Below are 26,051 nucleotides of genomic sequence, written 5' to 3'. Positions count from 1 at the left end.
AAAATCCGAAAAGATACCTATCACAAACTAATATTTGCAGTTGGAGATAATTTAAGCAGTAATTTCACATATCCTTCCAATGTACGGAACCCAAGGTGCGCAAGTCCGACTCGCACTTGGCCGGTTTTTGTAATCAATTAGATAGATGGAATCAATAGTTTTAATGGTAATGTACCTGCTCCCCCATTTTATGGTGTAATCTTTCGTGGTATAAAATAATAATCATACCTACCGCTTCTGTAAACTATTTATATAATACTGACTGCTACATCAGAACTTCTGCTGATAAGTTCGACAATAAGCTATTTAAGCACCTCGTAATGCGTGACAAGTAATGGCTTTGATTCGTGGTCGGGGAGTTCGTTCGGGGATTAGGGGAATCTGGCAGGTCAATAAGAGCAGGTAGCGTAACCTCACACGACGGCGCTACAATACCTATATGTATACTATAGAGCTATGGCGCCTTTATTATACGGTAGTTTACGGTACCTACCTGTCTATAAAAGGATTGTAAGGCACTTGTCCATCCGCCAACGATTACCGAGCAACAAATAGAGCTAAAGACTAGAAACGAACGTATTTGCGAGCAACTTATGACGAGCAATCAGAGCCAATGTGTCCTTAGAATAGTTTTCTCGCAGGGTTATGAGCGAGTGGATACAAACATACACACATACATACACACATTATTACATACATACATAGACTGCTAAAATTATAACCTTTCCTTGTGGCTTTGCCGCAGTCGGGTAAAAAAAGCCAGCCAGTCGCTAGTCAGCGCGGCGCGGCGGTGGGACAAGTACCTAAATACTAAAAGGCTATTATTACACATACACTTGGAGCCTGATGATCCTTCTCCTTCGAAAATCTCTTCCTTTCAAAAGGGAGAAATTTCCTTTCCCGATTTTGGTAGAAACTTTGCAGTTTTCCGATTCGGTAGGGTTAGAAAAAGTTTTTTGGAAGGAGAAACAACAAACTGCATTTCTCACGAATCTGTTTATGCTTTCAATGTGAAATAGAATAGGGCTCTGGTTGAATGCCGGCATCTTGGACTAGTAAGCTCCGACGACGAAGAAGATTGAATTACAAAACGACTAGGTTCTAGGTTAATTTGCACAAATATAAATCCAACTGGATTCAATATCGGAGTGACGGAAACGTGATAAATCGCGTTAGATCGGCCATGAGGTGCGACGCCGCGTGAGGGCTTGGAGTGTCAGCAGTTTACACGTCTTATTGCTTGTCGCTCCCGTCCCCGTCGCGTCGAGTCGCAATAAAAACATCGGGCGTATTCACCAAAATAACTCTTGGCACCCATTCGCGCAACCGACAAGAGACGAAACTAAAGCTCCGCAATCTAGTGATCTTTGCGACGCACTTCACTGTAAGGATGCTTCGGGAATTGATAATTAATTTATTAATTAGTTTTCAATTATCGTACAAGTAGAAAGTAGATAGATACTGGTAAGATAGGTATAACAGAGACTGAGCTTAATATAACTTTTCAAGTTAACGTTAACTGTGTACCTACTTAACTGTCATTTTACGGATGGTAAATGAACCTCTTTCCCGTTCTTATTGTGACAGATTTAGGCATAGTTAACAATTAACATTAACTTAAATAATTAATCAGTTTTCAAGTTTAGCTTCATGGCATAAGGTTAACTTGAAAACTAATTACTATTTATTATTATCAACCTAGGCACTAGGCACCTATTTTATAATATTCCATGGAATCCATGGCAAATGAATTGGAAGGATGGTAAAAAGGCTGGTAGCTAAGTACCTAATATATTGAAAACTATTAGTTATGATTATGATAAAATAAATATATTCGGCCGGATCATTTTGAAAAATCCCGCGTGTGCTTAATTTTTTTTCGTAATAAACTAGTCAATAGAAATATCCATGTTATAATTTTACTTCAACCGCGCTTATTATGTTTTAAATTATACTATATATAGCTCAATTACCACTGACTCATTGACATAATTGTTCTCCTAGAAAGAGACGGAAAATGATATAATGATGTAGGGGAGATGTGTTCGGATTCGGGAACCCTCTGGGGAAAAATTATGACATTTCAGAAAAACAAGATGGCGGCCGACGTGATTTTTGCAGCTCCGTTGTTTTCCAACCGATTTCGTTGAATTTTGTAATCTTTAAAGAAAGTCGTAAACGGTTAACATAAAATGTGAAAAAAATTGGAAAAACAAGATGGCGGCCGAGCCGTAGCGTTTTCAAAATTTTGATTTTTCGACCCCGAACCGCGGGGCCACAGATCCGAGACGGAGTAATCGAGGATAATATTTTTTTTTTGTTTCGCCCACGATTATCCTCTATTTTGACAAAATGGGAGTGATTTTTAAAAATTCAAGATGGCGGCTGTCGTGGCGGCCATTATGTTAGAGGTACGAAAAAACGCAATTTTAAAAGTTAAATATCCCAAAGTTGGCAACATCGGAGCGATTCAATTTCTATGAAGCGATTATACGTATAGACTCGAGGTATAGATTGAAGGAAAAAAATTACCCCATTTTTCGGGAAATTTCGAGATTTTCGGGAAAATGTAAAAAATCGAAATACGGACTTTTCGCAAAATCCGAGTATGAGCGATTATGTGTTTTGATCATACAAATGACATTTGGGTATTTTTGTCGCCGGAGACTGGCAACACTGGAATTTATCAAAGAAAAAATGATTTTCGACGTGGTCTTTTTTTAGGGGCGATCGTTTCGCGTGGGTGCGAGCGAGAGGAGAGATTGAAACGTCATCGGGAGCGGTATATCCTGTAGTTATTGGAAAAGTTGTACAACGATGTAATTTATTTCTGCAAAACGAGTTGGCGGCCATTTTGTATTTTTTTTAATTTTTCGAAATTTTGATCACGTTTTTGAGGCAGTTGGCAACATTTTGGAAAGTCAGTATGTATGAATCGATTGTGTATCTCGGCTGGCAGTATGAAGATATGCAACCGGTGTTGCCACTTTTGGGGAGATTTTCGAGATTTTCAACTAGAAAACTCCTGTAAAATTTTGTATGAAAAATTTTTTTTTCACTGATGGTGTCGTATAGAAAACAAAAACTTAGTAAGCCAAAATTATGGAGAGAGCTGATGATTGAGGGTTTCGGAGACGGGTGAAGGGTCCGCTCAAGGTATTGAAGATAGGTGGGGGGTGCTCGACCAAATGTCATTCATGACATCATCCAATTGCCAAAAAGCTGAAAAAAAATTCAAAATGGCGAAGAAAAGATGGCCGCCATACAAATTTCGCCGGCGTCCAGCTCGGAGGGTATAAAAGATGGAGGTGTGGTTTCTTGGCAAAAGAGGATCAGGATCCAAAGGTCTACTCGATGAATAGAAAAAAAATTCAAAATGGCGGAATTTATTTTCCCATACATTTTGTATGGCGAATATTGAATGTCTCATTCTCCTAGAAAGAGACGGAAAACGATACGATAATGTAGGGGAGATATGTTTTGAAGCGCGATATGAGTAGGGAAAAATTATGACATTTCAGAAAAACAAGATGGCGGCCTATATGATTTTTGCAACTCTTTTGTTTTCCAACCGATTTCGTTGAAACTCGCAATCTTTGAAGAATGTAGTAAACGATTAATAGAAAAAGTGGAAAATTTTGGAAAAACAAGATGGCCGCCGTACAAATTTCGTCGGTGTCTATCTCGGAGGCTATAAAAGATGGAAGAGTGGTTTCTTGGCAAAAGATGATCAGGGTCCGAAGGTCTACTCGGTGGAACAAACTCTGCATGCTCGCGGACCACTTTAGTGGTCCGCGCACCCACGCACCCTACTAAATTATTATCTTAATTTACAAAAAATAATATGGATATCGTTTTCAGGGTTTTCCAGGGTGCTGATTTTAATAATGACATTTATTTTCAAATCCAAGATGGCGGACTTACATTTTCTACAAAAAATAGAAATGCCTGTCATTTTATGGGGTTTTTCGGGGTGAATTATGTATCTTAATAAATCAATTTGGTTTTATATAATAAAGTTAACCTTACCACGTCACGTGAGCTGCTTTAGCAGCTCGCGCACCGAGCAAAAACTAGTTATACTATATATAGCTCGATTACCACTCACTGACTCATTGACATAATTGTTCTCCTAGTACTATATATAGCTCGATTACCACTCACTGACTCATTGACATAATTGTTCTCCTAGAAGGAGACGGAAAATGATATAATGATGTAGGGGAGTTGTGTTTGGTTTCCAAAACCCTCTGGGGAAAAATTATGACATTTCGGAAAAACAAGATGGCGGTCGATGTGATTTTTGCAGCTCCTTTGTTTTTTAAGGGACTCCGTTCAAACTCGCAATTATCAAAGAATGTAGTAAACGGTTAAGAGAATATGTGAAAAAAATTGGAAAAACAAGATGGCGGCCGAGCCGTAGCGTTTTAAAATTTTTGATTTTTCGACCCCGAACCGCGGCGCCACAGATCCGATACGGGGTGATCGAGGATAATTATTCTTTTTTTGTTTCGCCCATGATTATCCTGTATTTTGACAGAATGGGAGTGGTTTTTAAAAATTCAAGATGGCGACTGTCATGGCGGCCGTTTTGTTCGAGGTACGAAAAAACGCAATTTTAAAAGTTAAATATCTCAAAGTTGGCAACATCGGAGCGATTCGGCTTCTATCAAGCGATTATACGTATAGGCTCGAGGTATAGATTGGAGGAAAAAAATTACCCCATTTTTAGGGAAATTTCAAGATTTTCGGGAAATTGTAAAAAATCGAAATACGCACTTTTAGCAAAATCCGAGTATGAGTGATTACGTGTTTTGCTCGTACAAATGACATTTGGGTATTTTTGTCACCGGAGACTGGCAACACTGGAATTTATCAAAGTAAAAGTGATTTTCAACACGGTCTTTTTCACGGTATCCCCTTTCGTGTGGGTGCGAGCGAGAGGAAAGATTGAAACGTCATCGGGCGCGGTATATCCTGTAGTTAATAGGAAAATTATGAAACCGTGTAAAATCTTTCTGTGAAACGAGTTGGCGGCCATTTTGTATTTTTTTTTATTTTTCGATATTTTGACCACGTTTTTGAGGCAGTTGGCAACATTTTGGAAAGTCAGTATGTATGAATCGATTGTGTATCTCGGCTGGCAGTATGGAGATATGCAACCGGTGCTGCCACTTTTGGAGAGATTTTCGAGATTTTCAACTAAGAAACTCCTGTAAAATTTTGTATGAATTTTTTTTTTTTTACTGATGGTGTCAGATAGAAAACAAAATTTTAGTAAGCCAAAATTATGGAGAGAGCTGATGATTGAGGGTTTCGGAGACGGGTGAAGGGCCCGCTTAAGGTATTGAAGATAGGCGGGGGGTGCTCGAGCAAATGTCATTCATGACGTCATCCAATTGCCAAAAAGCTGGAAAAAAATTCAAAATGGCGAAGAAAAGATGGCCGCCATACAAATTTCGCCGGTGTCCAGCTCGGAGGGTATAAAAGATGGAAGTATGGTTTCTTGGCAAGAGATGATCAGGGTCCAAAGGTCTACTCGATGAATAGAAAAAAAATTCAAAATGGCGGAATTTTTTTCCCCATAGAAAATGTATGGCAAATATTGAATGTCTCATTCTCCTAGAAAGAGACGGAAAACGATACGATAATGTAGGACAGATGTGTTTGGCTGGTGGAAGCAAGTAGGGAAAAATTATGACATTTCAGAAAAACAAGATGGCGACCGACGTGATTTTTGCAACTCTTTTGTTTTCCAACCGATTTCGTTGAAACTCACAATCTTTGAAGAAAGTAGTAAACGATTGATAGAAAAAGTGGAATTTTTTGGAAAAACAAGATGGCCGCCGTACAAATTTCGTCGGTGTCTATCTCGGAGGCTATAAAAGATGGAAGAGTGGTTTTTTGGCAAAAGATGATCAGGATCTGAATGTCTATCGGTGAAATAATCTCTGCATGCTCGCGGACCACTTTAGTGGTCCGCGCACCCACGCACCCTACTTTATTAACCCTAACTACCCCGTTTTTACAAAAAATAATATGGATGTCGTTTTCAGGGTTTTCCAGGGTGCTAATTTTGATAACGACATTTATTTTAAAATCCAAGATGATGGACATGCACTTTTTAAGAAAAAAATTAAATGTGTGTCGTTTTGTGGGTTTTTTGGGGTGAATTGTGTATCTTAATAAATAAATTTGGTTTAGTATAATAAAGTTAACCCAACCACGTCACGCGAGCTGCTTTAGCAGCTCGCGCACCGAGCAAAATACTAGTTATTATACTATATATAGCTCGATTACCACTCACTGACTCACTGACTCATTGACATAATTGTTCTCCTAGAAGGAGACAGAAAATGATATAATGATGTAGGGGAGATGTGTTCGGATTCGGGAACCCTCTGGGGAAAAATTATGACATTTTAGAAAAACAAGATGGCGGCCGACGTGATTTTTGCAGCTCCGTTGTTTTCCAAACGATTTTGTTGAATTTTGCAAACTTTGAAGAAAGTAGTAAACGATTAACAGAAAATGTGGAAAAAATTGGAAAAACAAGATGGCGGCCGAGATGGAGCGTTTTCAAAATTTTCATTTTTCGACCCGGAACCGCGGCGCCACAGATCCGAGACGGGGCAGTCGAGGATAATTATTTTTTCGTGTTTCGCCCACGATTATCCTGTATTTTGACAGAACGGGAGTGATTTTTAAAAATTCAAGATGGCGGCTGTCATGGTGGCCGTTATGTTAGAGGTATGAAAAAACGCAATTTTAAAAGTTAAATATCTCAAAGTTGGCAACATCGGAGCGGTTCAGCTTCTATGAAGCGATTGTACGTATGAACTTGAGGTATAGATTGGTGGGGAAAAATTACCCCATTTTTCGGGAAATTTCAAGATTTTGGGGAAAATGTAAAAAATCGAAATACGGACTTTTCGCAAAATCCGAGTATGAGCGATTATGTGTTTTGCTCGTACAAATGACATTTGGGTATTTTTGTCGCCGGAGACTGGCAACACTGGAATTTATCAAAGTAAAAGTGATTTTCGACACGGTCTTTTTCACGGTATCCCCTTTCGCGTGGGTGCGAGCGAGAGGAAAGATTGAAACGTCATCGGGCGCGGTATATCCTGTAGTTAATAGGAAAATTATGAAACCGTGTAAAATCTTTCTGTGAAACGAGTTGGCGGCCATTTTGTATTTTTTTTTATTTTTCGAAATTTTGACCACGTTTTTGAGGCAGTTGGCAACATTTTGGAAAGTCAACATGTATCAATCGATTGTGTGACTCAACCAGCAGTATCGAAATATGTACACAGTGTTGCCACATTTGGGGAGATTTTCGAGATTTTCCCCAAAAACTCCTCCTGTAAAATTTTGTATGAAATTTTTTTTTTTCACTGATGGTTTCGTATAGGAAACAAAAAAAAAATCGAGGAAAAATTTGGAAATAGCTGATGATCGAGGATGTCGGAGACGGGTGAAGGGTCCGCTCAAGGTATTGAAGATAGGTGGGGGGTGCTCGACCAAATGTCATTCATGACATCATCCAATTGCCAAAAAGCTGAAAAAAAATTCAAAATGGCGAAGAAAAGATGGCCGCCATACAAATTTCGCCGGCGTCCAGCTCGGAGGGTATAAAAGATGGAGGTGCGGTTTCTTGGCAAAAGAGGATCAGGATCCAAAGGTCTAATCGATGAATAGAAAAAAAAATCAAAATGGCGGAATTTATTTTCCCATACATTTTGTATGGCGAATATTGAATGACTCATTCTCCTAGAAAGAGACGGAAAACGATACGATAATGTAGGGGAGATGTGTTCGGGTGGGGGAGGCGAGTAGGGAAAAATTATGACATTTCAGAAAAACAAGATGGCGGCCTATATGATTTTTGTGACTCTTTTGTTTTCCAACCGATTTCATTGAAACTCGCAATCTTTGAAGAACGTAGTAAACGATTAATAGAAAAAGTGGAAAATTTTGGAAAAACAAGATGGCCGCCGTACAAATTTCGTCGGTGTCTATCTCGGAGGCTATAAAAGATGGAAGAGTGGTTTCTTGGCAAAAGATGATCAGGGTCCGGAGGTCTACTCAATGGAACAAACTCTGCATGCTCGCGGACCACTTTAGTGGTCCGCGCACCCACGCACCCTACTTTATTAACCTCAACTACCCGGTTTTTATAAAAAATGATATGGATGTCGTTTTCAGAGTTTCCCAGGGTGCTGATTTTGATAACGACATTTATTTTGAAATCCAAGATGGCGGTCATGCATTTTTTAAGAAAAAAATCGATATGGGTGTCGTTTTATGGTGTTTTTGGGGTGAATTTTGAATCTTAATAAATAAATTTGGTTTAGTATAATAAAGTTAACCCAACCACGTCACGCGAGCTGCTTTAGCAGCTCGCGCACCGAGCAAAACACTAGTTATACTATATATAGCTCAATTACCACTCACTCATTGACATAATTGTTCTCCTAGAAAGAGACGGAAAATGATATAATGATGTGGGGGAGATGTGTTCGGTTTCGGGAACCCTCTGGGGAAAAATTATGACATTTCAGAAAAACAAGATGGCGGCCGAGGTGATTTTTGCAGCTCCGTTGTTTTCCAACCGATTTCGTAGAATTTTGCAAACTTTGAAGAATGTAGTAAACGGTTAACAGAAAATGTGGAAAAAATTGGAAAAACAAAATGGCGGCCGAGCCGTAGCGTTTTGAAAATTTTGATTTTTCGACCCCGAACCGCGGCGCCACAGATCCGAAACGGGGTAGTCGAGGATAATTATTTCGTGTTTCGCCCACGATTATCCTGTATTTTGACAAAACGGGAGTGGTTTTAAAAAATTCAAGATGGCGGCTGTCATGGCGGCCGTTTTGTTCGAGGTACGAAAAAACGCAATTTTAAAATTCGAATATCTCAAAGTTGGCAACATCAAAGCGATTCGGCTTCTATGAAGCGATTGTACATATAAACTTGAGGTATAGATTGGTGGGGAAAAATTACCCCATTTTTCGGGAAATTTCAAGATTTTCGGGAAATTGTAAAAAATCGAAATACGGACTTTTTGCAAAATCCGAGTATGAGCGATTACGTGTTTTGCTTGTACAAATGACATTTGGGTATTTTTGTCACCGGAGACTGGCAACACTGGAATTTATCAAAGTAAAAGTGATTTTCGACACGGTCTTTTTCACGGTATCCCCTTTCGCGTGGGTGCGAGCGAGAGGAAAGATTGAAACGTCATCGGGAGCGGTATATCCTGTAGTTTATAGGAAAATTATGAAACCGTATAAAATCTTTCTGTGAAACGAGTTGGCGGCCATTTTGTATTTTTTTTCATTTTTCGAAATTTTGATCACGTTTTTGAGGCAGTTGGCAACATTTTGGAAAGTCAATATGTATGAATAGATTGTGTATCTGGGCTGGCAGTATGGAGATATGCAACCGGTGTTGCCACTTTTGGGGAGATTTTCGAGATTTTCAACTAGAAAACTCCTGTAAAATTTTGTATGAAAATTTTTTTTTTCACTGATGGTGTCAGATAGAAAACAAAAACTTAGTAAGCGAAAATTATAGAGAGAGCTGATGATTGAGGATATCGGAGACGGGTGAAGGGCCCGCTTAAGGTATTGAAGATAGGTGGGGGGTGCTCGAGCAAATGTCATTCATGACGTCATCCAATTGCCAAAAAGCTGAAAAAAAATTCAAAATGGCGAAAAAAAGATGGCCGCCATACAAATTTCGCCGGCGTCCAGCTCGGAGGGTATAAAAGATGGAGGTGCGGTTTCTTGGCAAAAGAGGATCAGGATCCAAAGGTCTACTCGATGAATAAAAAAAAAATTCAAAATGGCGGAATTTTTTTTCCCATACATTTTGTATGGCGAATATTGAATGTCTCATTCTCCTAGAAAGAGACAGAAAACGATACATTAATGTATGGGAGATATGTTCGGATGCGCAATATGAGTAGGGGAAAATTATGACATTTCAGAAAAACAAGATGGCGACTGACGTGATTTTTGCAACTCTTTTGTTTTCCAACCGATTTCGTTGAAATTCGCAATCTTTGAAGAATGTAGTAAACGATTAATAGAAAAAGTGGAAAATTTTGGAAAAACAAGATGGCCGCCGTATAAATTTCATCGATGTCTATCTCGGAGGCTATAAAAGATGGAAGAGTGGTTTCTTGGCAAAAGATGATCAGGGTCCGAAGGTCTACTCGGTGAAACAAACTCTGCATGCTCGCGGACCACTTTAGTGGTCCGCGCACCCACGCAACCTACTTTATTAACCTCAACTACCCCGTTTTTACAAAAAATGATATGGATGTCGTTTTCAGGGTTTTCCAGGGTGCTGATTTTGATAATGACATTTATTTTCAAATCCAAGATGGCGGACTTACATTTTCTACAAAAAATAGAAATGCCTGTCATTTTATGGGGTTTTTCGGGGTGAATTATGTATCTTAATAAATCAATTTGGTTTTATATAATAAAGTTTACCTTACCACGTCACGTGAGCTGCTTTAGCAGCTCGCGCACCGAGCAAAAACTAGTTATACTATATATAGCTCAATTACCACTCACTGACTCACTCACTCATTGACATAATTGTTCTCCTAGAAGGAGACGGAAAATGATATAGTGATGTGAGGGAGTTGCGTTCGGTTTCGGGAACCCTCTGGGGAAAAATTATGACATTTCAGAAAAACAAGATGGCGGCCGGTGTGATTTTTGCAGCTCCGTTGTTTTCCAACCGATTTCGTTGAATTTTGCAAACTTTGAAGAAAATAGTAAACGATTAACAAAAAATGTAGAAAAAATTGGAAAAACAAGATGGCGGCCGAGCTGTAGTGTTTTCAAAATTTTGATTTTTCGACCCCAAACCGCGGCGTCACAGATCCAAAACGGGGTAGTCGAGGATAATTATTTTTTCGTGTTTCGCCCACGATCATCCTGTATTTTGACAAAACGGGAATGGTTTTTAAAAATTCAAGATGGCGGCTGTCATAGCGGCCATTTTGTTCGAGGTACGAAAAAACGCAATTTTAAAATTCGAATATCTCAAAGTTGGCAACATCGGAGCGATTCGGCTTCTATGAAGCGATTGTACGTATAGACTCGGGGTATAGATTGGAGGAAAAAAATTACCCCACTTTTAGGGAAATTTCAAGATTTTCGGGAAATTGTAAAAAATAGAAATACGCACTTTAAGCAAAATCCGAGTATGAGTGATTACGTGTTTTGCTCGTACAAATGACATTTGGGTATTTTTGTCACCGAAGACTGGCAACACTGGAATTTATCAAAGTAAAAGTGATTTTCGACACGGTCTTTTTCACGGTATCCCCTTTCGCGTGGGTGCGAGCGAGAGGAAAGATTGAAACGTCATCGGGCGCGGTATATCATGTAGTTAATAGGAAAATTATGAAACCGTGTAAAATTTTTCTATGAAACGAGTTGGCGGCCATTTTGTATTTTTTTTCATTTTTCGAAATTTTGATCACGTTTTTGAGGCAGTTGGCAACATTTTGGAAAGTCAATATGTATGAATCGATTGTGTATCTCGGCTGGCAGTATAGAAATATGCAACCGGTGTTGCCACTTTTGCGGAGATTTTCGAGATTTTCAACTAAGAAACTCCTGTAAAATTTTGTATGAAAAATTTTTTTTTCACTGATGGTGTTATGTAAAAAACAAAAACTTAGTAAGCCAAAATTATGGAGAGAGCTGATGATTGAGGATATCGGAGACGGGTGAAGGGCCCGCTTAAGGTATTGAAGATAGGTGGGGGGTGCTCGAGCAAATGTCATTCATGACGTCATCCAATTGCCAAAAAGCTGAAAAAAAATTCAAAATGGCGAAGAAAAGATGGCCGCCATACAAATTTCGCCGGTGTCCAGCTCGGAGGGTATAAAAGATGGAAGTGTGGTTTCGTGGCAAAAGAGGATCAGGATCCGAAGGTCTACTCGATGAATAGAAAAAAAATTCAAAATGGCGGAATTTATTTTCCCATAGAAAATGTATGGTGAATATTGGATGTCTCATTCTCATAGAAAGAGACAGAAAACGATACGATAATGTAGGGGAGATGTGTTTGGGTGGAGGAGGCGAGTAGGGAAAAATAATTATGACATTTCAGAAAAACAAGATGGCGACCGACGTGATTTTTGCAACTCTTTTGTTTTCCAACCGATTTCGTTGAAACTCGCAATCTTTGAAGAATGTAGTAAACGATTATTAGAAAAAGTGGAAAATTTTGGAAAAACAAGATGGCCGCCGTACAAATTTCGTCGGTGTCTATCTCGGAAGCTTTAAAAGATGGAAGAGTGGTTTCTTGGCAAAAGGTGATCAGGGTCCGAAGGTCTACTCGGTGGAACAAACTCTGCATGCTCGCGGACCACTTTAGTGGTCCGCGCACCCACGCACCCTACTTTATTTACCTCAACTACCCCGTTTTTGCAAAAAATTATATGGATGTCGTTTTCAGGGTTCTCTAGGGTGCTGATTTTGATAACGACATTTATTTTGAAATCCAAGATGGCGGCTATGCACTTTTTAAGAAAAAAATTGATATGGGTGTCGTTTTGTGGGTTTTTGTGGTGAATTGTGTATCTTAATAAACAAATTTGGTTAAATTTAATAAAGTTAACATAACCACGTCACGCGAGCTGCTTTAGCAGCTCGCGCACCGAGCGAAACACTAGTATTATTTATACTATATATAGCTCGATTACCACTCACTGACTCACTGACTCATTGACACAATTGTTCTCCTAGAAAGAGAAGGAAAATGATATAGTGATGTAGGGGAGTTGTGTTTGGATTCGGGAACCCTCTGGGGAAAAATTATGACATTTCGGAAAAACAAGATGGCGGCCGACGTGATTTTTGCAGCTCCGTTGTTTTCCAACCGATTTCGTTGAATTTTGCAAACTTTGTAGAAAGTAGTAAATGATTAACAGAAAATGTGGAAAAAATTGGAAAAACAAGATGGCGGCCGAGCCGTAGCGTTTTAAAAATTTTCATTTTTCGACCCCGAACCGCGGCGCCACAGATCCGAAACGGGGTAATCGAGGATAATTATTTTTCTTGGTTTCTCCCACGATTATCCTGTATTTTGACAGAACGGGAGTGGTTTTTAAAAATTCAAGATGGCGGCTGTCATGGCGGCCGTTTTGTTCGAGGTACGAAAAAACGCAATTTTAAAAGTTAAATATCTCAAAGTTGGCAACATCGGAGCGATTCGGCTTCTATGAAGCGGTTGTACGTATAGGCTCGAGGTATAGATCGGTGGGAAAAAATTACCCCATTTTTAGGGAAATTTCAAGATTTTCGGGAAATTGTAAAAAATCGAAATACGCACTTTTAGCAAAATCCGAGTATGAGTGATTACGTGTTTTGCTCGTACAAATGACATTTGGGTATTTTTGTCACCGGAGACTGGCAACACTGGAATTTATCAAAGTAAAAGTGATTTTCGACACGGTCTTTTTCACGGTATCCCCTTTCGCGTGGGTGCGAGCGAGAGGAAAGATTGAAACGTCATCGGGCGCGGTATATCCTGTAGTTAATAGGAAAATTATGAAACCGTGTAAAATCTTTCTGTGAAACGAGTTGGCGGCCATTTTGTATTTTTTTTAATTTTTCGAAATTTTGATCACGTTTTTGAGGCAGTTGGCAACATTTTGGAAAGTCGACATGTATCAATCGATTGTGTGACTCAACCAGCAGTATCGAAATATGTAAACAGTGTTGCCACATTTGGGGAGATTTTCGAGATTTTCCCCAAAAACTCCTCCTGTAAAATTTTGTATGAAATTTTTTTTTTCACTGATGGTGTCGTATAGAAAACAAAAAAAAAATCGAGGAAAAATTTGGAAATAGCTGATGATCGAGGATGTCGGAGACGGGTGAAGGGTCCGCTCAAGGTATTGATGATAGGTGGGGGGTGCTCGACCAAATGTCATTCATGACATCATCCAATTGCCAAAAAGCTGAAAAAAAATTCAAAATGGCCAAGAAAAGATGGCCGCCATACAAATTTCGCCGGCGTCCAGCTCGGAGGGTATAAAAGATGGAGGTGCGGTTTCTTGGCAAAAGAGGATCAGGATCCAAAGGTCTACTCGATGAATAGAAAAAAAATTCAAAATGGCGGAATTTATTTTCCCATACATTTTGTATGGCGAATATTAAATGTCTCATTCTCCTAGAAAGAGACGGAAAACGATACGATAATGTAGGGGAGATGTGTTCGGGTGGGGGAGGCGAGTAGGGAAAAATTATGACATTTCAGAAAAACAAGATGGCGACCGACGTGATTTTTGCAACTCTTTTGTTTTCCAACCGATTTCGTTCAAACTCGCAATCTTTAAAGAATGTAGTAAACGATTAATAAAAAAAGTGGAAAATTTTGGAAAAACAAGATGGCCGCCGTACAAACTTCGTCGTTGTCTATCTCGGAGGCTATAAAAGATGGAAGAGTGGTTTCTCGGCAAAAGATAATCAGGGTCCGAAGGTCTACTCGGTGGAACAAACTCTGCATGCTCGCGGACCACTTTAGTGGTCCGCGCACCCACGCACCCTACTTTATTAACCTCAACTACCCCATTTTTACAAAAAATGATATGGATGTCGTTTTCGGAGTTTTCCAGGGCGCTGATTTTGATAACGACATTTATTTTGAAATCCAAGATGGCGGACATGCACTTTTTAAGAAAAAAATTGGTATGGGTGTCTATCATGGGGTTTTCGGGGTGAATTGTGTGTCTTAATAAATAAATTTGGTTTAATATAATAAAGTTAACCCAACCACGTCACGCGAGCTGCTTTAGCAGCTCGCGCACCGAGCAAAACACTAGTTATACTATATATAGCTCGATTACCACTCACTCACTGACTGACTCATTGACATAATTGTTCTCCTAGAAGGAGACGGAAAATGATATAGTGATGTGGGGGAGTTGTGTTCGGTTTCGGGAACCCTCTGGGGAAAAATTATGACATTTCAGAAAAACAAGATGGCGGCCGACGTGATTTTTGCAGCTCCGTTGTTTTCCAACCGATTTTGTCGAATTTTGTAAACTTCAAAGAAAGTAGTAAACGATTAATGGGAAATGTCGAAAAAATTGAAAAAACAAGATGGCGGCCGAACCGTAGCGTTTTGAAAATTTTGATTTTTCGACCCCGAACCGCGGCGCCACAGATCCGAAACGGGGTAATTGAGGATAATTATTTTTTCTGGTTTCGCCCACGATTATCCTGTATTTTGACAGAACGGGAGTGGTTTTTAAAAATTCAAGATGGCGGCTGTCATGGCGGCCGTTATGTTAGAGGTACGAAAAAACGCAATTTTAAAAGTTAAATATCCCAAAGTTGGCAACATCGGAGCGATTCGGCTTCTATGAAGCGATTGTACGTATAGGCTCGAGGTATAGATTGGAGGAAAAAAATTACCCCATTTTTTGGGGAAATTTCAAGATTTTCGGGAAATTGTAAAAAATCGAAATATGGGCTTTTTGAAAAATTTGAGTATGAGCGATTACGTGTTTTGCTCGTACAAATGACATTTGGGTATTTTTTTTGCCGAAGACTGGCAACACTGGAATTTATCAAAAAAAAAGTGATTTTCGACGTGGTGTTTTTTCAGGGGCGATCGTTTTGCGTGGGTGCGAGCGAGAGGAGAGATTGCAACGTCATCGGGAGCGATATATCCTGTAGTTATTGGAAAAGTTATACAACGATGTAATTTATTTGTGTAAAACGAATTGGCGGCCATTTTGTATTTTTTTTAATTTTTCGAAATTTTGATCACGTTTTTGAGGCAGTTGGCAACATTTTGGAAAGTCAATATGTATGAACCGATTGTGTATCTCGGCTGGCAGTATGGAGATATGCAACCGGTGTTGCCACTTTTGGGGAGATTTTCGAGATTTTCAACTAAGAAACTCCTGTAAAATTTTGTATGAAATTTTTTTTTTTCACTGATGGTGTCGTATAGAAAACAAAAACTTAGTAAGCCAAAATTATGGAGAGAGCTGATGATTGAGGATGTCGGAGACGGGTGAAGGGTTCGCTCAAGGTATTGAAGATAGGTGAGGGGTGCTCGACCAAATGTCATTCATGACATCATCCAATTGCCAAAAAGCTGAAAAAAAATTCAAAATGGCGAAGAAAAGATGGCCGCCATACAAATTTCGCCGGCGTCCAGCTCGGAGGGTATAAAAGATGGTGGTGCGGTTTCGTGGCAAAAGAGGATCAGGATCCAAAGGTCTACTCGATGAATAGAAAAAAAATTCAAAATGGCGGAATTTATTTTCCCATACATTTTGTATGGCGAATATTGAATGTCTCATTCTCCTAGAAAGAGACGGAAAACGATACGAAAATGTAGGGGAGATGTGTTCGGGTGGGGGAGGCGAGTAGGGAAAAATTATGACATTTCAGAAAAACAAGATGGCGGCCTATATGATTTTTGTGACTCTTTTGTTTTCCAACCGATTTCGTTGAAACTCGCAATCTTTGAAGAATGTAGTAAACGATTAATAGAAAAAGTGGAAAATTTTGGAAAAACAAGATGGCCGCCGTACAAATTTCGTCAGTGTCTATCTCGGAGGCTATAAAAGATGGAAGAGTGGTTTCTTGGCAAAAGATGATCAGGGTCCGAAGGTCTACTCGGTGAAACAAACTCTGCATGCTCGCGGACCACTTCAGTGGTCCGCGCACCCACGCACCCTACTAAATTATTATCCTAATTTACAAAAAATAATATGGATATCGTTTTCAGGGTTTTCCAGGGTGCTGATTTTGATAATGACATTTATTTTCAAATCCAAGATGGCGGACTTACATTTTCTACAAAAAATAGAAATGCCTGTCATTTTATGGGGTTTTTTACCACTCACTGACTCACTCATTGACATAATTGTTCTCCTAGAAAGAGAAGGAAAATGATATAGTGATGTGGGGGAGTTGTGTTCGGTTTCGGAAACCCTCTGGGGAAAAATTATGACATTTCAGAAAAACAAGATGGCGGCCGACGTGATTTTTGCAGCTCCGTTGTTTTCCAACCGATTTCGTTGAATTTTAAAATCTTTAAAGAAAGTAGTAAACAATTAATAGAAAATGTGAAAAAAATTGGAAAAACAAGATGGCGGCCGAGCCGTAGCGTTTTCAAAATTTTGATTTTTCGACCCCGAACCGCGGCGCCACAGATCCGAAACGGGGTAATCGAGGATAATTATTTTTTCTGGTTTCGCCCACGATTATCCTGTATTTTGACAGAACGGGAGTGGTTTTTAAAAATTCAAGATGGCGGCTGTCGTGGCGGCCGTTATGTTAGAGGTACGAAAAAACGCAATTTTAAAAGTTAAATATCCTGAAGTTGGCAACATCGGAGCGATTCGGCTTCTATGAAACGATTGTACGTATAGGCTCGAGGTATAGATTGGAGGGGAAAAATTACCTCATTTTTCGGGAAATTTCAAGATTTTCGGGAAAATGTAAAAAATCGAAATACGGGCTTTTTGAAAAATCTAAGTATGAGCGATTACGTGTTTTGCTCGTACAAATGACATTTGGGTATTTTTGTCGCCGGAGACTGGCAACACTGGAATTTATCAAAAAAAAAGTGATTTTCGACATTGTCTTTTTTCAGGGACGATCATTTCGCGTGGGTGCGAGCGAGAGGAGAGATTGAAACGTCATCGGGAGCGGTATATCCTGTAGTTAATAGGAAAGTTGTAAAATTATCTAATTTGCTTCTGCAAAAAGAGTTGGTGGCCATTTTGTATTTTCTTCAAATTTTCCGAAATTTTGATCACGTTTTTGAGGCAGTTGGCAACATTTTGGAAAGTCGACATGTATCAACCGATTGTGTGACTCAACCAGCAGTATCGAGATATGTGAACAGTGTTGCCACATTTGGGGAGATTTTCGAGATTTTCCCCAAAAACTCCTCCTGTAAAATTTTGTATGAAATTTTTTTTTTCACTGATGGTTTCGTATAGAAAACAAAAAAAAAATCGAGGAAAAATTTGGAAATAGCTGATGATCGAGGATGTCGGAGACGGGTGAAGGGTCCGCTCAAGGTATTGAAGATAGGTGGGAGGTGCTCGACCAAATGTCATTCATGACGTCATCCAATTGCCAAAAAGCTGAAAAAAAATTCAAAATGGCGAAGAAAAGATGGCCGCCATACAAATTTCGCCGGTGTCCAGCTCAGAGGGTATAAAAGATGGAAGTGGGGTTTCTAGAAAGAAGATGATCAGGATCCGAAGGTCTACTCGATGAATAGAAAAAAAAATCAAAATGGCGGATTTTTTTTTCCCATAGAAAATGTATGGCGAATATTGAATGTCTCATTCTCCTAGAAAGAGACGGAAAACGATACAATAATGTAAGGGAGATGTGTTTAGGTGGGGGAGGCAAGTAGGGAAAAATTATGACATTTCAGAAAAACAAGATGGCGGCCGACGTGATTTTTGCAACTCTTTTTTTTTCCAACCGATTTCGTTGAAACTCGCAATCTTTGAAGAATGTAATAAACGATTAATAGAAAAAGTGGAAAATTTTGAAAAAACAAGATGGCCGCCGTACAAATTTCGTCGGTGTCTATCTCGGAGGCTATTAAAGATGGATGAGTGGTTTCGTGGCAAAAGATGATCAGGGTCCGAAGGTCTACTCGGTGAAACAAACTCTGCATGCTCGTGGACCACTTTAGTGGTCCGCGCACCTACGCACCCTACTTTATTAACCTCAACTACCCCGTTTATACAAAAAATGATATGGATGTCGTTTTCAGAGTTTTCCAGGGTGCTCATTTTGATAACGACATTTATTTTGAAATCCAAGATGGCGGACATGCATTTTTTAAGAAAAAAATCGATATGGGTGTCGTTTTATTGTGTTTTCGCGGTTAATTTTGTATCTTAATAAACACTATCGTTTTAATACTTGTCAACCCAAACACGTCACGCGAGCTGCTTTAGCAGCTCGCGCACCGAGCAAAACACTAGTAATAATTATATTGTTGCATATGCACAAAAATAAACCACCATTTGTGGTAAAACAGAAATTCTATTATAAGTCCATGAACCCAGAGCCATGAAGCCAGTCAAAATGAACTACACTTATTCGTCTGTGGTTTTTTAGTCTATGGTTGACAGATTTAAGAAAAAGTTTCAAACGTCGTGTTTAACTAATAAAAATTGAAAATAAATAAAAAGTGAGGAATTTACGTAATGTTATCAATTGTTTTATTCTTGAATAGGTATGCGGATGTACCTTTTATAATATGTGCTAGGTGGGTTGCTTAAATATTTTTAACTTTGTAGGAAATAGGTAAGTACAGTACTTTGATTAATTTTGAACTTTTATCATCTATCTATTACCTATTTGGTGGTTTTTTTAATTAGATGCAAAAATGCAATCATAATTGCTTTTTTATTCAAAGATATTGTCAATAAATTTTTGATAAATAATTGTAAGTTAAACTTAGGTAGGCAATTAACATCTCACTCGCACGCATAAAATGTGCGACAAAATATAAGTAAGTAGACAACTAGGTAAATCAATATTTTATTGTTTTAAAGTTTTTAACAAAGATCAAAAACAGTTTGTTATTTCAATAACAGAATCTGTTAACAAGTTTAAAATGATTTTTAAACTTATTAATTATTAAGTAGGTAGGTAATTAACTTACGTGAGTTTTGTAACCACCTCAGAAGTAGGTACTTAGGTTAGGTGCCTACTTAGCTATTTTCCTTCTAATATTTTTTGATTTAATAACATGGAACGTCAAACAATTGTTTTTTTATCACTGTGCATAACTAATCAATTTCTGAATCGTCTTAAATTTTTAAAAATAAACTCATAAATATACTAGCCTACCTAACATTTAAACACTTTCCCGCCCCTAACAACTATTTTTCACTTAAAATGTTGCAAATGTAACGCTGTGCGATAACGATTAAGAATTAATTTATAAAAATAAACTTACGTATAAGTAAGTAAGTGTTGTAATTTGGTTTGATTAAAATGATAACCGAATTTAGAAATTTCCGGTGGCACAAAAATTAATATCACTGATTTATATTATAATAAGGTAAAGCTTAATTTAGCAAAATATGAAATACTAGCCGATGCCCGCGACTTCGCTCGCGTGGATTTAGGTTTTTTAAAATCCCGTGGGAACTCTTTGATTTTCCGGGATAAAAAGTAGCCTATGTGCTAATCCAGGATATTATCTATCTCCATTCCAAATTTCAGCCAAATCCGTCCAGTAGTTTTTGCGTGAAGGAGTAACAAACATATACACACACACACACACACACACACACACATACAAACTTTCGACTTTATAATATTAGTGTGAAGTGTGATGCCGCGTTTAATAAATCTGATGAAATCGTCTTCTTCGATAACTACTGCCAATGAGAAGGTAAGTATAAGTAAGTAAATCTTCTTCTATTATATTACTTAAAATTCAAGTTAAAATTAAGAAGGTAAATTAAAATCGTATACTAACAATTTCAGGATCAGAGTTCAATTCTTTTTAAAATAGAAGAAGAAAGAAATTCTTTAATATATATTTTCATGTTATATAGTTTTATATGACTTTTACTTTAGTCGCAATCCTTAAATTTAATCAATTAGATTTAATTTTAACATCGTCATTATTATAAGAAAGATCAGATCTTCTTGATAAGTATATAATAATAAATACTCCGCATGACTTAGGAATTTGCGAAAATATTTGAGGAATTTGTTTGTTTATCTTTGCTAAGTTGTGATAAATACTCACGCCTTGGATAAAACTTAGAGTAATAACAGTCCATGTCACCCTTTTAAAAAAATCACTGCATCAATATCACTGTTAATTTGTTTACCGTTCACAGTTCACTCGCGCATTACACGTAAAATGTTTGACATTTCATAAATTAAGCTGACAAGTGTCATCCCCGCGCGCGGAATACGTCAAATCGCAAACAGCCACCAGCGCGACTGAAGTGTATCACGGGCGAACCATACCATACCGCGTCTTTCGAAAATTGCGCCATCTCAGCAAGCACACTGAAGCAATTTAACAACACAAAAACACCTTGAGCACACTTCATGTCCTACTAGCTTTCATAAACGTCCAAAACCTAAAACTAGATAATGTTTACATCGCGAAATGCCGACACCCAAACGACCGGAAGTCGAAGCGAAGCAAACGCGACAACTATGTAAAATATTGCAGGATCGCGCTCGCATTGTTGACATTCCCCAATAAAAATCACCAAAATCTCGTGTAAATTGTATGAAAATCACTTAAAAAATATTTTTTACTTACCTATTTCGAAGTCCAAAGGTGTAGTGAAGGGACGAATTTTGATTAGATGTTAATTAAACAGTGAATTTAAAGAATATACTCTTATTGGTATGCGAAGAATGGCACAAAGAATCCCGACAACGCACGCGACGAATGCGCACCTCGTTTGCGCATATGCTGACACAACTTCATGGATGTTACTCCCCTTACCCCGCGCACACCCGGTTTTCTTTATCAGTGTGCGTGTCTAGAGTGGTCAAACGTGAAATTTTGTGCATGTATACAACGCACACTGACACTTTTCTACCTGCGTAGCTCCCGTTTGCCGCCATCTTTGTTACGACAGAAAGCGAACGTTGTTCTATTAGTAACTGTCAAAACTACTAATGCCCTCTATCGAACTCTTAATATAATTGAAAACTGACACTAGGTGTCGCTTAACAGAATACAAAATTTTAATCAATAGTATGCACACTTCACACTTGTTTAAACAAGTAACTTTTATCATTTAGAAGATTCTTGGAACATTTAAGTAGTATAAAAAGAAAAGAAACTAATATATTCTTGACAATATTTAATTAGTTAACAAGATTTCTCTGACTTTACCAAACTAATAATTACGGTCAGCGCTTCAATGAGTAGCAATAGTTTGCTATTTTGCTACTTAAATGGTCCTACTACTTTACTTAATCTTTCTGTACTTAAGTAGGTACCTACTTATCATTGTTGTTTTCATAATAAAACACCCAAAATGAATGACTTGCTCATTAAATTTATTTCGTTAACAAATTCTATTGTAGTAAGAGACTATGTACTTAGATAATGTTAAAATATTATTAAGTATAATATACTTACTAATAATAAAGAACAATAAATATATAAGTGCTCAAAGTTATTCGGTATTTACTTTGAGAATAGATAGAATGCACACAACATTAAATAAATACGATATGTTTCAATACCCTTCGTCATAGGTATAATAATCTCATCCAGTGAGAATATCGATTGCATCGATGGTCCATAGCGATTTGATAAAAAAGCCAAAAAAAGCTTAATAGTATTTATATTAAAACAGTAAAATTTTAATAGATAAGTATACAATTTATATTCTTAATAAGTAATGAGAATAAACAATTTAAAGTGTACAAGTTACAACACACACAACAGTGCACAATAATAATATTATGGTATCGCTAGGTAGATAGTTTATCCAATAGCTGAATTTAAGGCCTGTTATTAAAATGTAAGTTTATCGAGTTAGGTACTTTCCTTTAAAAGCACAAAAATTTGGTACAGTAATTGATACAAGTTGCATAAATACTACATAAAAATTAAATATATTTTTATGTATATTATATATATACTAGGTACTTAGATACTTATATTTTATATTCAACGCGGAAATGCAGCCAGTTTTCTAGGCTACTAATTGATTGAATCTAGTATTAACATACCTATGACAAAACAGAGTAAATCCACGCAAATTATTTAAAAATATGAGAACAATATATATATTTAGCATTAGTTAAGGATATTAAGCAGAGTTAAGGAGTATGACCTATAAAATAAATATTTCACATAGTTAAGCGTTAATAATTATAATATTTAGGTAGGTAAGTACACTAAATTCTAGACTTTTTGTCGATATTATTAAACAAGTAGATAACTAACAAAGTTTTCAAGCAACTTAGGTCTAAACTATCAAATGTGTAGTTAAAACGTTTTATGATAATAATAATTATTATTACCTATAACAAATGTAAACTACCTTCTTATTGCTCAAAAAAAAATTGCTTAGTATTATTTACTTAGAACAATTAAATCCTAACTTGGAAGCATAAATAAAGTTATAAGTACATAACACTAAAAATTTAACACTAAAAATTTAAAGTAAGTGTAATAAATACTTAGGTCTAAAACTTTGACAACTTTCGTTTGGTTAAAATTACAATGGCACCAAATTTAATACTTCGGTATTAAAGTGCGCTCACTTTTTAAGCCAAAAACCCTACTTTGCTGGTTACTTAAGAGTCCTTGATCATCCCCCTTTTACGCACATTCTAACAAGCTTCTAAGTAATTACCTATTGTAAAAGTCTCAGTATACTTTTAACAATTGCCACTAACATAAGCCCTTGACAGTAAAATTACGGTCATTTCGACATCTTTATGTTTAATATAACGTTACATTAAATTAATTCGTCGAGAAAAATTCAAAATTTCCTCCCATTTCTCTTTATCAATAGGTACCTTGGTATATTAGCGTAGAATTTGTTCAAAATGTCCATAATTTTATTATTAAGAGTCTGTAAGATTATTTTTAAAAAGTTGATTTGAGTTGTCAAAAATAATATAAAATTATTAATTTAGCTGATGAAGGTAGTTTGGTAAAATCGATATTTGGCTCATTCGATGTCATACAATCTGTTACTAGGAGGCCAACAAGGTTGAACTTGCATAAATACGGGTGTTTTGAAGGTTTTAGTTCAGTCTCCTTCTGAGATTCGGAGCGATATCGCATATTTTCGGTTTTTGTATTGTGAACTGGATAATTAGATGTTGTGATAGCAATCACGCTCTAATTAAATTATTTATTTTGGCATTAGTTTTTTTTAGATTAAAACTCTCGGATAACCTTACACATTAAACTTGTGTTTTTTTGTGTTGGTTTTGGAGAGGACATTCCAATAATTCGATAAAAATATTTAAATAATACCTGCTTTTCTGAGTGACGCCAATAATTCAGAAGCGGGACGTGTCTCACGTTGTCTTAATTTCGCTTTGGTATCTTTTTGTAAACAACCCACATTTGATTAAAATTTTTATTGAGTTTGATTTGGTGATTAAAATTTTTAGTTTTTTTTTTAATAATTTAGTCTTTTGTGAATTGGAAAGTAATTTGCAATGAGTGGTTCAGATTTTGTATACATCGAATGAGAAGTTAGTCGTTTGGATTTATTGTTGACTTGATATTAAAACTGAGAGTTCGGCAGTTCAGGGGTAGGTTTTAATGATTTGACGGAGGGCAGGATAGCCCATGATTTGGATTTGACTTAGGGCAAGGAAGCCCGCGACTGACATGACAAGATTATTTAGAAACACGAGGGCGTGTTAAATTCAGGACGGCCGAACTGTAAGGTTATTTTTAAAAAGTTGATTTGAGTTGTCAAAAATAATATAAAATTATTAATTTAGCTGATGAAGGTAGTTTGGTAAAATCGATATTTGGCTCATTCGATGTCATACAATCTGTTACTAGGAGGCCAACAAGGTTGAACTTGCATAAATACGGGTGTTTTGAAGGTTTTAGTTCAGTCTCCTTCTGAGATTCGGAGCGATATCGCATATTTTCGGTTTTTGTATTGTGAACTGGATAATTAGATGTTGTGATAGCAATCACGCTCTAATTAAATTATTTATTTTGGCATTAGTTTTTTTTAGATTAAAACTCTCGGATAACCTTACACATTAAACTTGTGTTTTTTTGTGTTGGTTTTGGAGAGGACATTCCAATAATTCGATAAAAATATTTAAATAATACCTGCTTTTCTGAGTGACGCCAATAAGTCTATGTAAGAAATATTTGTAAAAATTACTTATATACTGAGGCTTTTATGATAATTTAAACTGTTAAAATGTGCGAACGAGAGGGATGATAAAGGTGCTATTAACAATTTTGATTTTGAATAGATTTCTTACCTAATTGTTATTATCTAATTTTAAAAACAATTAAGTAAAATTATTATATCAAAACTTACAAGTTCACGCATTTAATTATATATGTATCAAACTAATGAAAGCCCTAAGATATTAATACTTACACATTAGGTACATTGGCCGTCAAAATAAAGATTATCTTAAGAATAAATTAATAAGCAAGGATTGGCGGCAGTAGATGGCACATGGGGCATTTCACGTCAAGCGGACAGCCAAAAAAAAGGGAGGTCGTGGATTTTGTTAATACTCTGGTCAGTTATACTTCTAGTAGACGTGGATATATACACACAATGTTTTTTTCGTATGATGCTTTATTGCTGAGTTATGAGCTTTTAAAAATTTACTAAGAATGAAGTCCGTTATTTTTGGATGCTTATTATTTGTGACAATTCATTTGTAAAAAAAAGTAAAAAGCATTGTTTATTATAGTTAAAAAGTTGAAATTTTTATTTTTTTTATCGAATTCTAAATTTAAATTTTTTAACGTATAGTAAACCGGAAGTGAACATTTCAAATCGATATTTGAGTAACTTGGCCAGAATAAAAATATTTTTTTTTACCGTGAATTAAAGCTTACATGTACTTATTTTTCACCAAAAAAAATTGTAACGTGGAGTCTAATAGTTTAGGACTTAGAGTGGTTTTATTAATTGAGATTGAAACAGTATTAATTAAAACAGTGTTTTATTTTGTAACTAGCTGATGCCCGCGACTTCGTCCGCGTGGATTTAGATTTTTAAAAATCCCGTGGGAACTCTGACTTGCCATGATAAAAAGTAGCCTATGTTACTCTGCGTCCTTTCAAGTATCTTTATGCTAAAAATCAAGTTGATTGGTTGCTTAGTCAGGGCGAACAAATCTTGTGGGAACTTTTGATTTCCCAGGACAAAAGTGGTCTATCCGTAATAGCCCATCCCCGGGATACAACGTGTTTCTCTACCACGTAAAAACATTTAAACGGATGATCCTTTAAAAATCCCGAGGGATCACCAGGATTTAGGAATGCAATTCCTTACAGCA

At 37.1% G+C, this 26,051-nt stretch overlaps 1 protein-coding gene across 4 annotated transcripts in view; it reads right to left on the bottom strand.

Moving 5' to 3' along the window:
- Positions 1–21,548, bottom strand: part of LOC123865996 (transcriptional enhancer factor TEF-1) — a 124,701-nt gene extending 103,153 nt beyond the window's left edge. The window contains exon 1 of one of the 4 annotated variants that reach the window (XM_045907263.1): positions 21,337–21,548. Coding sequence is in view for 2 of the 4 variants with exons in the window: in XM_045907261.1 (XP_045763217.1) it covers positions 20,806–20,839 (34 nt within the window). In the remaining 2 variants the exon portion in view is untranslated. Of the gene's footprint in view, positions 1–20,805; positions 21,182–21,336 lie in introns of those variants that run through there. The other 3 variants (XM_045907261.1, XM_045907259.1, XM_045907262.1) reach the window with 3 other exon arrangements.
- Positions 21,549–26,051: the final 4,503 nt, after the last annotated feature.

Source organism: Maniola jurtina, chromosome 6 (assembly GCF_905333055.1).
Source record: "Maniola jurtina chromosome 6, ilManJurt1.1, whole genome shotgun sequence".
NCBI classification, from domain to species: Eukaryota; Metazoa; Arthropoda; class Insecta; order Lepidoptera; family Nymphalidae; genus Maniola; species Maniola jurtina.
Note: the sequence above shows the minus strand (reverse complement) of the source record. Positions and strands in the feature narration are given on the sequence as shown.